Genomic DNA, 15973 nt, shown 5'->3' with positions numbered 1-15973 from the left:
GAACTATCTTGACAACTATCGGATGCAATACCATGAAGTTTTCCTGTAACACCACCAGCAGTTTAAAGCTTTTGCAAATCATTTATATCAAAATGAATGGACACAAAACTTTGTTCATGTATTCATGGTATTGTAGATAAACTGTGGTGATCCCCTGACTTTTCCTGTAGCGCCACCATGAGGTTCACATTTGAGTTTTGAATGAAAAATGTTGGCTTGACATGACATTTTCCCTTCAGGATGACCTGTTACAACTTTGATGATCCTCTGACTTTTCAACTTGCGCCACCATCAGGTCAACATTTGAATTTGTCCCATACTTTGGTTTATGATTATATGATTCCTCAGCTTAGGTCAGTTTATCACTTCTGAAAGCTTAGAAACAGCATTTAGACCTCCGTGTTGGAAATGAAATTAGCAAAAATATAAGAGTTAATTGAATAGATAAACTGCAAAATTAAAATAAAAAACAAAAAATATATATTTGATAATGGGTTTATTTCTGCTTTCAGTGGGGGGTGTTGAGATTCATGACCTCATTATTCCTAAACTGAGAACCATTTTTACAGCACTTTAGTGACTAATGGCTCCATAATGCATCATTTACTAAAGCTTTATACTTCAGTATTTATTGTCGTTGTTGTTGATAGTGAATCATTAATGAAGGTTAGTGAGTTCTCACTTTCACATAAGACATTAGTTCTGCCAGTCTGAGTGTGCAGCCATGATGCTCATTATTTCTTTATGGATTTTGGTTGATCAGAGAGATTTTCCTGAAAAACTAAAGACCGAGTTAAAAAACAACAAAATGCTGCCACAGTTTTATATCCTGACAACACAAGGCTTGTTCTCAGGATATAAAAGATTATATATGTGGGTGATAATCAACAGGAACTGCCACAGATAAGGACTAATGTCAGATGATTAATATGATTTGTTCTTGTGGTAATATTTTGCATCTTAACTTCCTGCATGGAAACTTTGTAGAGGAGAACTGAAAATTTGTTTCTCTCTTTTCGCCTGATTCTGCAGCAGCGAGGCAGGTTTAGTATTGAAGCTGACATTTATGGAGGGTTTTGTCTTAATCATCATGGATTATTATTTTAAGTTTAAGTTTTATTTTGCATTTTTTGGCCTGGATTTTCTCTAAAATACTAAAGTTTCCAACCTCAGCAATTTGAAAAATAAGTTTTTGAAAACTGTATTTTCATCATCTGGTCTTGTGTTCTCTTCTTCTCTAGACCAGCTTGTTTTCTGCTTTTTATCTGCAGACATTTTGACTTGTCACAGTAGGAAACACAGAGCCGGGGGGGGGGGGGGGGGGGTGGTCTGCCATTATTATGGAAAAGATTTAAATCATATTTGTTATAAATCTATAGAAATGCAGGACATTCATGAGATTACTGCCCATATCAAACATCAGATATCTGATGTGTTATTATGTTATAATGTTCATGTGAATGAAAAAGTTGAAACTAAATACTTTTCAGTCAGATTATCAGGTGAGGAGAATTGTTTAACAGCCAAGATTATATCAGAGGACAGAAACAACCTTTGAACTGATTTCAGGGTCAAATCCTAAATAAACACAGCATGAAGAGATTATGGTCTTTTAAGGTCCCATATAGTCTAAAGGTAGATGTCCATGTGTTGTTTGATTATAGATCAGGTCTAGGTTCTATATTAATACTGTGAAAGTATCAAAGCCTCAGTCCACAGAGAAATGCACACAGCCTGTATTCAGAAACTGAGCCTTAAAACCAGCCGTCAGGACTTCTGGAACTTTGTGATGTCACAACAAATGTGTTGATGAGTGGTGAAATTATTCTGATTCTTTAATTATGATATTGCTACTTTAAATAAAGTAAAACAATTCTCAATTACATGTAAAAGTCCTGCATTTGTTTTTATTTGAAACTACAGCGGTATTATCACCAAATGCACCAAGTATAAAAGCAAAGTACAGTAACAGTAAATGTACTTCATTACATTCTACCACAGGCAGAGTGAACATCTGTAGATGTAACATTAGTCTGGTGTTTTGTCCTTTGTCTTGTGAACACTGTTTGCAATTTGCAGCAGCAGCAGCAGGTCAGCAGCCAATCAGCTCCACGCAACCTCACACACAGTTCTCTGGGCATAATGCCTATTTTCAATCTTACAAGTTAATGCTTAACAAACAAATAGAATCTGTCATAGTTTGGCTGCCAACTTTATTCACTTTTGAGATTAGTCTTTCACAATTGCTAAAACACATTTCTTGAAACCTTCTATGCTTTTCTCATCTGTAAACAGAAAACCCAGCTTTCCACCTACATTCACCAACTTGTCTTGCAATATCAAACAATCATCTCAAAACAGTTTAATTTGTGCTCAGAATCAAACTGTTTTTAGATCATACACAAAGCCAATCAAACACTACTGAGCATTTATGACACGCATGTAGCTCTAGAAATGTTTACTCTTTATAATCAAGGCATTTTATGTTTTCATCCAAAAAATATTTACAGCTCAGTAACAGTTGAAGTACTGCAAGCAATAAAGCGTTGAATGTCTGGATTCAGCACTTACAAACAGTAAAACGTCAGAAGGGCAAACGGAAAAAAGGACAAAGGTAAATGAAAAGCACAATTCCACATAAAGACACTTACAAAAATACGCATGCAGTAAAAAATGGATGGTGATGGACTTTCCTCCTTCTTTACAGCATGTACAGTAAACTTTCAAAATAAGAGTTTACAACCATGACCCACTAGTCCTGGTTCTCTTTTGAACCTTGTCTCTGTAGCGAGCTGTCAGCTGTTAACTGTTAGCTCCTGACCTCGTGCTGTCTACATGATCACATGACTACACCTGGAATCAGGCCACTTCTGTAATATTACTATCACATGACAGCTTCACCACACGACGAGCAGTGGCCTCTCACTGAAATATACTTCTACAGACACTGATTGGCTGTGAGCGATCCTCGAGGCAGCACCCCGCGCTCTGATTGGCCAGCAGCCTTTCAGTAAAAACAACGCTTCCTGGTTCTCTGCAATTGGAGAAATAGACTTGTTTTTTAAACGTGTGCCACGGGTGGGAAAAGCCTGGCTCTGCCGAAGCGGGGATCAGCATGTCACCCGGAAGCGGCCGCGGCCTGGTGCTGGGCGTCGTGCTCTGTCTCTTCGTGACCGCACACTGTAAGTTTCCCGCTCTGGACCACATCAAACCCAAAGCCAGCGACAAGGCGCAGGGCAGAGCGGTGGTGGAGCTGCTCAAACGCCTGCTCGGGAACAGATCCACGGAGTTCATCGTGTCAGTCAACAGGAGCCTCTCCAACGACAGCTTGGATGTGTGCGAGCTCAGGTCCACGAAGAACAACAAGATCGTGGCCACGGGCAGCAGCGGGGTGGCCCTGGCTTCTGGCATCTACAACTATATGAAATATTTCTGCAACTGCCATGTTTCCTGGTCTGGTGATCAGCTGGATCTGCCCCGTCCTCTGCCAAAGCTCACCGGCGTCCTGCGCATCAACACCCCGCACAGGTCAGTGACCCGCGCTGTTGATGAATAACACAGATGTCCACGGTTGGTGTCAGCAGCTCTTTGGTTCTTCTTACATTTATACTGAGCAGAAGCCTTTCTCCAGGACAGCGGGTTTACTCAGCAATGAATGGCAGCTAAAACTAACCATTAGACAATTGTAACATTGTTTTTCTATTATTATTATTATTATTTACACTTCTACTCAAGTACAATTTATTTCCATTATACACTGCCTTGATTTGTATTCTTAGTTAACATTACTAATTACTAACCAGGTCAAGATTTTACATAGATTAAACCGGTGGTTCTTAAAATGGGATCCGGGGACCCCCAGGGGTCTGTGAGGGTGTCCCCAGAAAAAAAGAAATAATTTGTTTTCACTATTAATCCATTAATAAGTAACACACTGACAGAATGTGCAACTATTTGAGTTTCAAACACTTTCTGTAACAAAACATTCAAAAGCTAAAGTCTTGTCAGACGGCGGCCCGTGGTCTAATTTGTGTCAGTTTAGGGTCTTTGATGTGAAAAAGTTTGAGAATCACTGGATTAAACTAACCAAACTAACCGACACTATATAAAGTAGTTTAAAAATGAGCTTCACTTAGACAAGATATAACATTATAATATGTGCTAATAATTTAATTATTTCATACAGAACTTATTATACATATTATATTTTATATGTATGTATATATAGATATATAGATATATATGTATATGTGTGCGTGTGCGCACTTAATTTAATCAGGAAGTCACATTGAGATCAAGATCTCATTTACAAGTGAGACCTGAGAACAGAAAAATTAAAGAAATAACAAAAAGAAATAATTATAGCAAAAATACAAATTTACAGCGATTTTAAACACACATTCAGATACTGTATGTATTCATACAAACAAGTGGACATGTGTTCATATAAACAGTGATCAGAGTGTACCTTTGAATGCTTTTAAATATGCATTAACATGCACAAGCATGTAGACAATAAGATGGCGACATTAACGCTCATAACTGCAGATTAGAAAAGAAAATAAGTAAAACTATTACACTCTAAATCCGTCAGACTTGGCTTATTGGTATCATTGTGTCGAAATTCAGTCTGTTCTGCAAGTTATTCCACACACATGGGGTGTGATATCTGAAGGCTGAGTATTTACTGCTGGAACATGTGACATCAGCCAGTCCTGAGGACGTGTATTAAAGGTGGAATGATAAATGAGGTGATCATTTATTAGTAATTTAGTGTTTTTGCATATGGAAGAGTTTAGTTGAAGACCTACATGAGCTATGAAAACATAATGACATGCCAGACTCAATGGTTTACTCATTGTGGTCAAAGACAAATGAAGACTGGTGTAAACCAAGTCTCTGTGTCCTGTGTGTTCGCCCTGTAGAATCCATTGACGATGCAAATTTTACTGACGTCAGCAAAACGGCATCTTTGAAAATGTTTTCCCACCAAGTCGATTCCACACTGCTGCAGCTGACGTACCAGAGTGTGTGTGTGTGTGTGTGTGTGTGTGTGTGTGTGTGTGTGTGTGTGTGTGTGTGTGTGTGGTGTGTGTGTGTGTGTGTGTGTGTGTGTGTGTGTGTGTGTGTGTGTGTGTGTGTGTGTGTGTGTGTGTGTGTCTACTCACATTAGCAGAAGCGGAACCTCACCAGACAGAGGAACCACCTCTGTTGAAATCACAGCTATCGACTGATCACTTGTCCTGAAAGTTGAAGAGCCGCTGACATAGTTCATGTGTTTTATCAGCAGCTAAGATCATCTAAAGATCTGGGTTTCCCACACTGCCCTGCAAATGAGACACTAAGTATTTTTACGACATAACGATCAAACTTTATGAAGAAGACCGCCATGGTATGTCTATGTGTTTGAATTCTATGATTTGGGGGGCAAGTAACCGTCAGCCCCCCTCCTCTGCTACACAGCGCAACAAAACCCATGGGTGCATGACAAATGGAGCGTTGTCACACATTACTTTTCATTGTTTACTGTGAGCACTATGGACACTTGTACCATGGCCGGGCCCTTTGAAGGACCCTTGCTTTCAATTATCTGTTGTGCATTAGACCCGCATCAGCTCACCCCAGTTATGTCATGTGCACAGTAGTTAGGCTGAAAAAGCCAAGGCACACATGGCACAGTCTGGTTTTCCCAGGACTATAACTTAGTGTTGGAGGGCAACTCTTAGCCGGTTCCAAGCTTTGATCGTTTATGATTATATAGAAATAGACTCTGAGTAGTACTGTGTAATTTGCTGATTTACTTTCTGCCACTGCTTCTTAACGCTTAAGAAGAAAGTAGAAGTAATACACACTGTGCATGTGTATAATAATGGGTGCAATTTCACAACCAATCCCAGAACGGTGTTAGCAGTTGTCCGTAGAAACTCGTCTCCAGCTAGTCACCTGTCGAGGTGTGTCCAAAATATCCTGCCCCCCCCCCCCCCCCCCCCCCCCCCCCTCAGTTTGACGAGCCGCAACCTTTGTCAATGTGACGCAATCACACGCGTGAAAATGACAGAAAGAACCGATGCAACAGCTGGAAGTCAAGCTGGCTTCAGAGACAACAGCCTGCTGCCACAATTTCATCAGATCCTTAATGGAGCAGGACGCTGTTCTGAGATCAGATGTCAGGAGAGACATCACTTCCACTTCAGTATCTTTCTGATTGATGTCTGGCTTTAGCTTTAAGTGCTGATCCTGTCGAGACACCACCCGTGTGCTCAGAGCACAACGGGTCAGACACAAAACACAACACATCAATAATAAAACCTTATGCATAAGAACATTTTAAAATACACAAAGTACCACATATGAATAAATAAGCTAAGGACGATATATTTCGAGTGCAGGACGTCTGCAAGTCAGAGGTTAAACAACCTGAATTTATTGAGAATGTGTCAGCCATCAGTTATTACAAGGGGGTGTAACATGCAACAAAGGTCCCCAGTCAGAAGTGGAACCCAGTTGGAGTTATAATAGTGTGCATCTTAACTATTTGACCACAAATATGCTTCTTAATAAAAGATTTTTAACCTGTTTTCCAAATAATTTCTCAATCTAAACAAAGATGGTGGCCTGAAGGGACATACAGTACCATTTGCCACCTTTGCAGCATGAAAAGATATGAATTCATTACCATATATGAAAATGTAAAATTAGGGAGACTATCATTGTTATTGATAAATGCACTGTACCTGATGATGAAAATATTTTTGTAATGTATTATATGCTCATAGCAATGACTAATTCATTTAGGATAGCGTATTAATGTGGATTAGGAAACTGAGTGATAAATAGTCAAAAAGGTTTGAAATTATGGAACTCATGAAACAGATTTTAAAATATCACCACAGCTTTAAATGCTTTGCTCTGCGACCTAATTACATCACACAGAGGTTGTGATGTTGAATATCAGCACGGTGCTTTTATACAACAGTTCTGTGAACGCCATGTTAGTTAGATAAGCATCCACAGATTATGATTTGTTTGTTTATTTCATCATTTATTTGGCTACACCAACACAAATAGTTCCACAACTGGACTGGTACTGGACTGTTGCTAAGCAACACATAAACATTTTCCTGACCTGCACAGTGCACACTCGCTTGCTACTCTGTCTACACGTTACCTCAGGTGTGTGCTGAAGTATCCAGGCTTCTTCCTTCATCCTCTCCTGACGACCACACATCATTTCATTCAAATGTTATTTCTGGAAATATTTTCATCTTTGTAAAGTTTGTTACAATCTAAGAGAGATAACGGCCGTTAATGTGACGCTAATTAACGGTTAATAGAACACCTGTGAAGCGGAGTGATACATGTAGTTTAAAGTCCCAGTGCTGTTGTACTCTATATCAGCACTCATGGAATGACTCTCGTCCAATCAAGTTCTTTGGTCGGAACTAACTGTTGTATAAGTCTGTGATAATACATGAGAGGCACAAACAGGGTCTAGGTGCCACAGTGACAAAATGGAAAGGAGAATACCTGCACTGAATGTATGTAATGGTATACTTGACTCACAGCTGCTCAATGCTAACAAGGCCTTTTTATCATTTAGTTTCTCTTTGTCATCTTGTAGCTTCATTTTTTACTTTGCATACCTGTTTCGTATTTGATCTCTTTTAAAAACGAAGAGTATATTTGCGTGTTTGTGTCTAGATTCCGGTATTACCAGAACGTCTGCACGTTTAGCTACTCCTCTGTGTGGTGGGACTGGCCGAGATGGGAGAGAGAGATCGACTGGATGGCGCTCAACGGGATCAACCTGCCCCTGGCTTTCACCGGCCAGGAAGCCCTGTGGCAAGAGGTGAGAGCCAACCTGTCAACCTCAAACTCATTACAGCCTTCACACAACCCCGCATTCAAACACAGTTAAACGCACATCTTAGTATCTGTGTTTAAAACCATCATGTTTGGCAGAGACTCGCTGCAGATCCGCGATACACGCCTTGATAATGTGCAGCAGCGTGTGAACATCAACTCCTTTTCAGGTTTACCGCGCCCTCGGGTTGAACCAGTCGGAGATCGAGGAGTTCTTCTCCGGCCCGGCGTTTCTGGCTTGGAACCGCATGGGGAACATGTTCAAGTTTGGCGGGCCCCTGCCGCAGTCCTGGCACGTGACCCAGCTCTACCTCCAAGTACGGAAACCTCCAACACTTGTCGTCACAGTTTAAAGCCACTATGTGCTAAATCAGAACATTTCTTTCCCGTGGTCGTGCGAAACACTGACAATGAGAATGAATAACTTGAAAGCAGCTGTTTTCACCTGGATTGTCTTTTTTATCACAATAATCTGATTTCCTAAATTTAATTACAGTTTATTACAAGTTATTTTAGATAAATGTTCTTTACAAAGGGAAATCCATTCTGTATATATAATATATAAAACAAACACAGGTGTTCCTGCATGGGGGGGGGGGGGGGGGGGGGGGTTCCAGTTTTGCAGCCACTCCTGTTGCTTATGAAAACACTGCACTCACCAAACCAAATGCTGAAACCTTCAGGCAGTGGTTGAATGTATTTAAATACATTTACTCAAGGACTGTAATTAAATACAAATTTGAAGTACTTGTAATTTACTTGAGTATTTCCATTTAACGCTGCTTTCTACTTGTAAAATACTAAGAATTATGTCTGCTGCCAGCTGTTCCTGAAGGAATGTAACCAATAGAAACAAGATGAAGAAGCTGTAGGTCAGTTGGTGATTTCCAGCTGAGACCAGTCTTTTCCTCCGTCAACATTAAACTGCTGCGCACTTAATATCCAGGACTTGTAGTGGAGTATTTTTATAGTGTGGCAAAACTAAAATGTGTCAGCACTTCATCCGCTGCAGGCGGCCAGATCCCCTGAAACACTGCGTGAGGACCGTAGTTCAGCAGGAAGTTGCTCTGTAAACTGTAATGGATGATTACAACAGACAGTTTGAGTGACAGTGTTACTGTTCCCCTTTGTGTTCTCTACAAGCCTGATCATCTGACTCTCTCTATCTCGTCTTTCTTGCCCTTTCACACCAGGAACGACCAAAACTGCAACAATAAGAACCAAGTCGTCAAAAAGCAGAATTATTGTTTAAGGGCTTTTTTTTTTTTTTAAATCACAGTTTTTGTGGCTGAAATCACATTTTGGATTGAATCCTCCTCACGTCACATTTCTTCTCTGTTTGCAGTTTAAAATCTTGGAGCGAATGAGGGCGTTCGGTATGATTCCTGTGCTGCCGGCCTTCTCCGGGAACATTCCCAAAGGAATCCTCAGGTGATGCATTGATGGTTGTGCTTTTCACAGTCATACATTTCAGAGACTCAGAGCCTCCTCTCTTCTGATTGGCTCACTGACCTGCTGTTACTAGAGCTCCAGAGAGGAGATGTAAAACTACACTGAGATGGTTTTTGGTTCTTAAAACCACAAATATATCTTTTTATGGATCAACACTTCAAATAAGGACACACAGGAAACAGTGTAAATAATAGACCTTTGATTTAAAACAGTGCATCATATTTAATTTGAAGTCATCATGTGTTGTAATCACAGCTGTCAGATAAGTGTAGGGCATTAATAAGTGCAGTATTTGCCTCTGAACTGTAGTGGAATGCAAGCATAAAGTAGCATAAAGAAGAAGTATAAACTTGTATGTAAATATATGTAATTAGTTACTGTCCCTCATATACTCATTTACAGTTATATTGTTTCATATATTTAAACAGTGTTTCACTAGTAGGTAATAAGTTATAATATGTTTTCAGCTTGTCCGTCCCTCTGTCCTCTTCTCATGAACATGATGTCGGTGACACATTGATGGAACTTCTTCTAATTTGGCAAATGTTCACTTGGACTCAAAGATGAACTGATGAGACTTTGGTGGTCAAAGGTCAAAGGTCAAGGTCGCAGTTACCTCACAAAACGCAGTTTGGCCTTGTGAATGCGTTATCTCAATAACGCCTCGAGGGAATTTCTTCTAATTTGGCACAAACGTTCACTTGCACTCAAGGATGAACTGGCTAGATTCTAGTGGTGAAAGGTCAAAGGTCAAGGTCGCGGTGATCTCATGTTCTTATGAATGCAATGTATCAGGAACACCCTGAGGGAATTTAATTTCTTCTGTCACACTGTGACCTCACAAATTCATTCACTACTTATGACACAGTTTAACTCAAATGTCTATCCGGACCAAATGTTATATTCAAATGATCAAAGGTCTAGTTCACTGTGACATCATAACGTTTTGCAAAAACACCTCTGGCCATTATTCACCACTGTAACTCAGGAAACAGAGGTTGTGACCACATTTACTGCAACTTGGCCGGCTGCTGGAGGTGACGTTTCTAGTTGTATTGGAGAAGCACAGGTGTGGTCAGACATCGTTTTGTACAAAAGTATTCCGCGGCATTAAGGAAGTTTCTAATAAAACAAAGTTTGACGTCTACCAGACACCTCTGCGTCTCAGTTCCCTGATGCCTTTCAGACACTCCGTCTGTTCACATTCAGAGCTCACTCAAGTGTTTCCTGTGTTTCAGGTTGTATCCTGCAGCGAATGTGACCAGACTGGGGCCTTGGGCTCAGTTCAACTGCAGCTTCTCGTGCTCCTACATCTTAGACCCTCGGGATCCACTCTTCCTCCAGATTGGCTCCCTCTATCTGTCCCAGGTGGTGAAGCAGTTCGGGACAGATCACATCTACAACACTGACACCTTCAATGAGATGACCCCTCCTTCCTCTGACCCCGCCTACCTGTCTGCTGTCAGCCGCTCTGTCTTTGCCTCAATGACTGCAGGTGAGTGTCTGCAGGACGAACATCCTGTTCACACTGTGAGCTCTGAACCCGACGGTCCCTGTGAGCTCGCTGAGTGCTGATATTTTGGGATACAAGTGCAGTAATTGCCCTAGTTTGCTGACCCATGGATGACCTGTTGTCCAACAGCCCCCCCCCCAAGCTCTCCCCTGATTTTCAGCCATGTTTGAGAACTGTCCCCGTCTTGTCCCTCATCCAAATCTCATTTTTTCTCCCCAGTTGATCCTCAGGCAATTTGGCTGATGCAGGGCTGGCTGTTCTTCAGCGATGCAGCGTTCTGGAAACCAAACCAGATCCAGGCCCTACTACACGGGGTGCCCCTTGGACGAATGATCGTGCTGGACCTGTTTGCAGAGACCGAGCCAATCTTCTCCTACACCGAGTCTTTCTATGGACAGCCGTTCATCTGGTGCATGCTGAACAACTTTGGTGGGAACAGTGGTTTCTTTGGCACAGTGGAGAGCATCAACTCTGGGCCCTTCAAAGCCTTGAATTTCCCAAACTCCACCATGGTGGGCATAGGCATGACACCCGAGGGCATTGAGCAAAACCCCGTGATGTACGAGCTGATGAGCGAGCTGGCTTGGCGCAAAGAGCCGGTCAACTTGTCCAAGTGGGCGTCACTGTACGCCATACGCCGTTACGGCAGCACGCAAGAGAACCTCACGGCTGCGTGGGTGCTCCTGTTCGCCAGCGTCTATAACTGCACCGTGCCACATTACCGAAACCACAACCACAGCCCGCTGGTGCGCAGGCCTTCCTTCCACATGAATGGCGGCCGTTGGTATGACCCGGCTGACTTGTATAAAGCCTGGAAGCTGATTATAGAGGCGGCTCCGTCCCTCATGTCCAAGGAGACCTTCCGGTACGACCTTGTGGATGTGACTCGGCAGGTCCTGCAAGTCCTAACGACATCTTTCTACCAGGATATCGCAGACGCCTTCCAGCAGCAGAAACTGCCGGAGCTGCTGGTTGCAGGCGGCGTGCTGGTCTATGACATCCTGCCTGAGCTCAACCGTTTGCTGAATAGCGACCGCAACTTCCTGTTGGGGACATGGCTGGAGCGGGCGAGATCCTTAGGCCTGGATGAGAAAGAGGCGCAGCTCTATGACATGAATGCCAGAAACCAGCTCACATTGTGGGGCCCCAGTGGTGAGATCCTGGACTACGCCAGTAAAGAGTGGGGGGGCCTCATGGAGGACTACTACGCCCAGCGCTGGGGGCTGTTTGTCGACATGCTAGTGGAGTGTCTGAACAGCGGACGACCGTTCAAGCAGGACGCCTTCAACCAGGCGGCTTTTCAGGTAGAAAAGGGATTCGTTTACAACGGCAGGAAGTACCCGACCAAGCCTCAGGGAGACACCTATGAGATCGCCCACAGGATCTTCCTCAAGTACTACCCACAGGCCTTAAAGAGACTATAGTGAGTGGAGACAACACTGTGGGGAAAAACTTGTCTCAAGTCACAGCAAGAAGAATGTCTTCCTCCACCTCCGGTTTTTGCGTGGCGATCCCAAAACGTTTTGATGTAGGAAATCTAACTGCCTGAATCTACAGGAACGTCCAGGAACTGTTTTGCATGAATCGTTATGAAAGAGAAGAGAAAACGAAGATGCGGTAATGACTGTGTGTAGGTGTTGATTTGCGGTTGTGTGTCTGTTGATTTTTTTTTAATTCCACTAATCTTAAAGAAATATTTCAGCATTTTTTTTTTTTTTTGAATGATGTGTATTTACTTTTACAGACTGACATGTTTAGATGGAGTCATGATGTGGTTAGCCTAGCTTAGCATACAGACTGGAAGCGAAGGGAAACAGCTAGCCTGACTGTCCAAAGTTAAAACGAGACGAAAGCTGTGTGTATTGTGTGTTTAACCTGTATACAGAAATGTTGAAATGTCAGTTTGTGGTTTCAGATGCTGGAACAGTTGAATAATAGTTCATCCATCTGCCGAGTGCGTCGGTACGTCTCCGGCTATGGCACAGAATACCAGATACAACCAGTGAGCACAGGTGTGGCTTTTGGTGTCTCCACAGGCATAATGCTACCAAACCTGGCAACCTCACTGACTTCAGGAAGCTGCACACAGTCACTGTGCTTGGCTGTTGTTCACAAAAAAGATAGTTTGAGTGTCAAACTCCCCCCTGAAACCACAAGAAATTGAGAATTTTTACATTTCAGTTCATCCATCCATCCATCAGCCTGGATGCCTGCTTATCCTAGAGCAGCCCCTCCCAACCTTTTCCAACCCACAGCCCACTTGAATTCTCAAAAATGTTGGAGCCCCACATCCGACCCCAAACCATACTTGTCGGTTTACCATCTGTCTCTTAATTCTTCCTGCTGCTAACCAGCTATCCATTTTGACTCTCCAAATTCTTCCATGGATTTCACCTTTTAGCGCAAAACCAGACTGAGAGCAAACAAGTATGTGATCTGATCTGGCAGCAACAACATAAAAGTTTCTATCATTGCCTTATTACAGTGATCGGCCTTAATAATCATGTTTTTTTTATAAAAGTACATCTTTTCACCAAAACTGTACTGTTTTACAAATGATTGTGGTCCACCACAGGTTGGGAACCACTGTCCTAGAGTGTTTCGGGGGGGGGGGGGGGGGCTCTGCGATCCTCAAGGATAAGCAGGTATACAGCCAATCCCAGACGACCCTGGGCAACAGGTTGCACACAGGGATGACACATAGAGACAACCATTCATGTACACGTCCAATTTAGGGTCACCTGCACCAGCCAATGGGCTCCAGCCCCTCGCCCCATGATCCCATTGTCATTTCAGCCCGTCCATCAGTGAGCTTTGGATGGAGTCATGCTAGTTTTCTTTTTTTTTTTTTTTTTTACTTCTGCTTGTTTTCTTCATGCTAAGCTAGGCTAGCCATGTCCTGACTCCAGCTGCTAACACACAGACATGGAACTGATTATATTATATTATATTATATTATATTAAGCACATTTCCTAAAATGTTGAACTGTTCCTTTACATCACAGGTACTTCACTGACTGTGGGCAGACGGGCATTGAGATGTTTGACCTCCTGGGAACATTTAGTCAATATAAAACACACACTGTCAGTATGAAGTCAACTTGAATCTTGTGCCTTATTCTGCGCAGTGACACAGACATTAAGCAGCATCACAACATGTAGAGGCTTGTAACAGCTACCAAACTTTCTTTTTTTTGATCTTGCGTAACAATTTTCTACTTCATTTACAATTTCATTGCTCCTGTGGTCAGTGAGCTGGGGCCATTACACACTCTGTTTCTGTTCTGGGTTTGTTTCATGCTGAGAAATAACTCTGACAAAGTGGCTCATGATGCACCTTAGCAGATAACGTCATGTCTTCAGTCCCTAGATGACTTTTCCTGTTAAAGATATATTTTTATATGAATTCATGGGTGAGGCGCATCACATGTATCAGTCACTTCCTGAGTCACTTTGGTTTTGCGTAGATTAGATTTATTTTCTTTTTGATAAATGTAGTTTTAGTTTAGGATGATGTTAATATTTCGGGAGATTAGTGATGATTTTTGGTATTTTATCTGTCACTATGGGAACAGCTGATATTCACGTTATACCAGAAAACATTCCATGTTGCACAATATTAGTTTCTGTGTTGTATAAATGCTATTTTTGTATTTTGATTTTGATTCTTCTACTCAGGCATGTCATATAAGTCTACAGGCTGTGTGACTAATACATTGATTTCATTCTGCACTTCACTGTTGTGTGTGTGTGCTCAGTGATGAACCTGAACACTGCACAGTACATATCCATCTCTACACTTACCCCTGCGCAGGGCTGGCCAGGAGCCTATCCCAGCATGCTTTAGGGGAGAGGCGGGGCACATCACACCAGGTCAGCAGCTGACACACTCCTAATTCAGAGTTTCCAATTCACTGGAGTTGCATTTGTTTGGGCCTGGAGAGGAAACCCAACACACACACACACACACACACACACACACACACTCACTCACACTCACACTCACACTCACACTCACACTCACACTCACACTCACACTCACACTCACACTCACTCACTCACTCTGGGGGAACATGCAGACCCCACAGAAAGACCTCAGCTGAGCAGAAGATTCAACCTCAGGGAAAAGATCTTAAACATTTGCACTGGTAAGTGAATAACACTAATTCATAAAAGTTAATGAAGCATAGAATTGAGCAAAAATGATGATATATAGTGGTGGAAGAAACAATCAGCTCTAAGTGTGGGTCACACGATATTATTGCCGGAATTATAGTATAATTATATTGTTATATTTCATGTTTAAAAAAAAAAAAAAATATATATATATATATATATATTCATTCATTTTCTACCGCTTATCCTCTAGAAGAGGGGCGAGAGGCGGGGTAAACCCTGGACAGGTCGCCAGTCCATCGCAGGGCAAACACATAGAGACAGACAACCATTCACACTCACATCCACACCTATGGTCAATTTAGAGTATCCCATCAGCCTAGTCCCCATGTTGCATGTCTTTGGACTGTGGGAGGAAGCCGGAGAACCCGGAGAGAACCCACACTGGCACGGGGAGAACATGCAAACTCCACACAGAAAGATCCCACGGCCGAGCCGGGACTCGAACCCGGAACCTTCTTGCTGTGAGGCGACAGCGCTAACCACTGCACCACCGTGCATTGTTTTTTGTGCGTGCGTGCGTGCGTGCGTGCGTGTGTGTGTGTGTGCGTGCGTGCGTGCGTGTGTGTGTGTGTATATATATATACACACACACACACACATATACATACATATATACACACATATACATATACATACACATACAAACAATATTATTGTAGTTTATGTTTCAGGTATAAGCATTCAACGTTTGACTTGGAAACAGAGCAGACTGCAAACAGAATACATTTATTCATATATCGCATCAAAACACTCGCCGTGATCTCCAAATCAAATCAGAGGAGTAAAATCCATAAGGGGGCAGCAGTTCACCTCTTCAACCCTGTCTAGTTAATCATGTTGTTGTTTTCCCATGTTCTTTATCATTTATTATTTATATGTGCATTTATTGTTGATAGTTAAAATTGTTACTGAAACAAATTATGAGTACTTGTAATACAAATGTTTTTATTTACCTTAAAAATATAA

At 42.1% G+C, this 15973-nt stretch overlaps 1 protein-coding gene across 2 annotated transcripts; it reads left to right on the top strand.

Moving 5' to 3' along the window:
• The first annotated feature begins 1893 nt into the window (after positions 1-1893).
• On the top strand, positions 1894-14560 carry naglu (N-acetylglucosaminidase, alpha). Of its 2 annotated transcripts, XR_008826312.1 has the most exons (7): positions 1894-3528; positions 7702-7849; positions 8034-8180; positions 9209-9294; positions 10554-10810; positions 11048-12445; positions 13834-14560. XR_008826312.1 is itself a non-coding variant. In XM_056366704.1 (6 exons), exons 1-6 carry the CDS (start codon positions 3116-3118, stop codon positions 12250-12252), a joined length of 2256 nt encoding a protein of 751 aa, XP_056222679.1. In that variant the 5' UTR covers positions 1894-3115; the 3' UTR covers positions 12253-14560. The 2 variants fall into 2 exon arrangements, 1 of the variants encoding a protein (XP_056222679.1); XM_056366704.1 differs by having other exon boundaries at positions 11048-14560.
• Positions 14561-15973: the final 1413 nt, after the last annotated feature.

The sequence above is a fragment of the Seriola aureovittata genome, chromosome 21 (assembly GCF_021018895.1).
Source record: "Seriola aureovittata isolate HTS-2021-v1 ecotype China chromosome 21, ASM2101889v1, whole genome shotgun sequence".
Taxonomy (NCBI): Eukaryota; Metazoa; Chordata; class Actinopteri; order Carangiformes; family Carangidae; genus Seriola; species Seriola aureovittata.
This window is presented reverse-complemented; position numbering and strand designations above follow the sequence as displayed.

Bases quoted from the DNA above. Each gene is read 5' to 3' on its own strand.
- naglu (XM_056366704.1), top strand. From the start codon at position 3,116: ATGTCACCCGGAAGCGGCCGCGGCCTGGTGCTGGGCGTCGTGCTCTGT. The intron at 7,850-8,033 runs GTGAGAGCCAAC...ACTCCTTTTCAG, and splicing joins AGGAAGCCCTGTGGCAAGAG to GTTTACCGCGCCCTCGGGTT. The intron at 8,181-9,208 runs GTACGGAAACCT...CTCTGTTTGCAG, and splicing joins TGACCCAGCTCTACCTCCAA to TTTAAAATCTTGGAGCGAAT.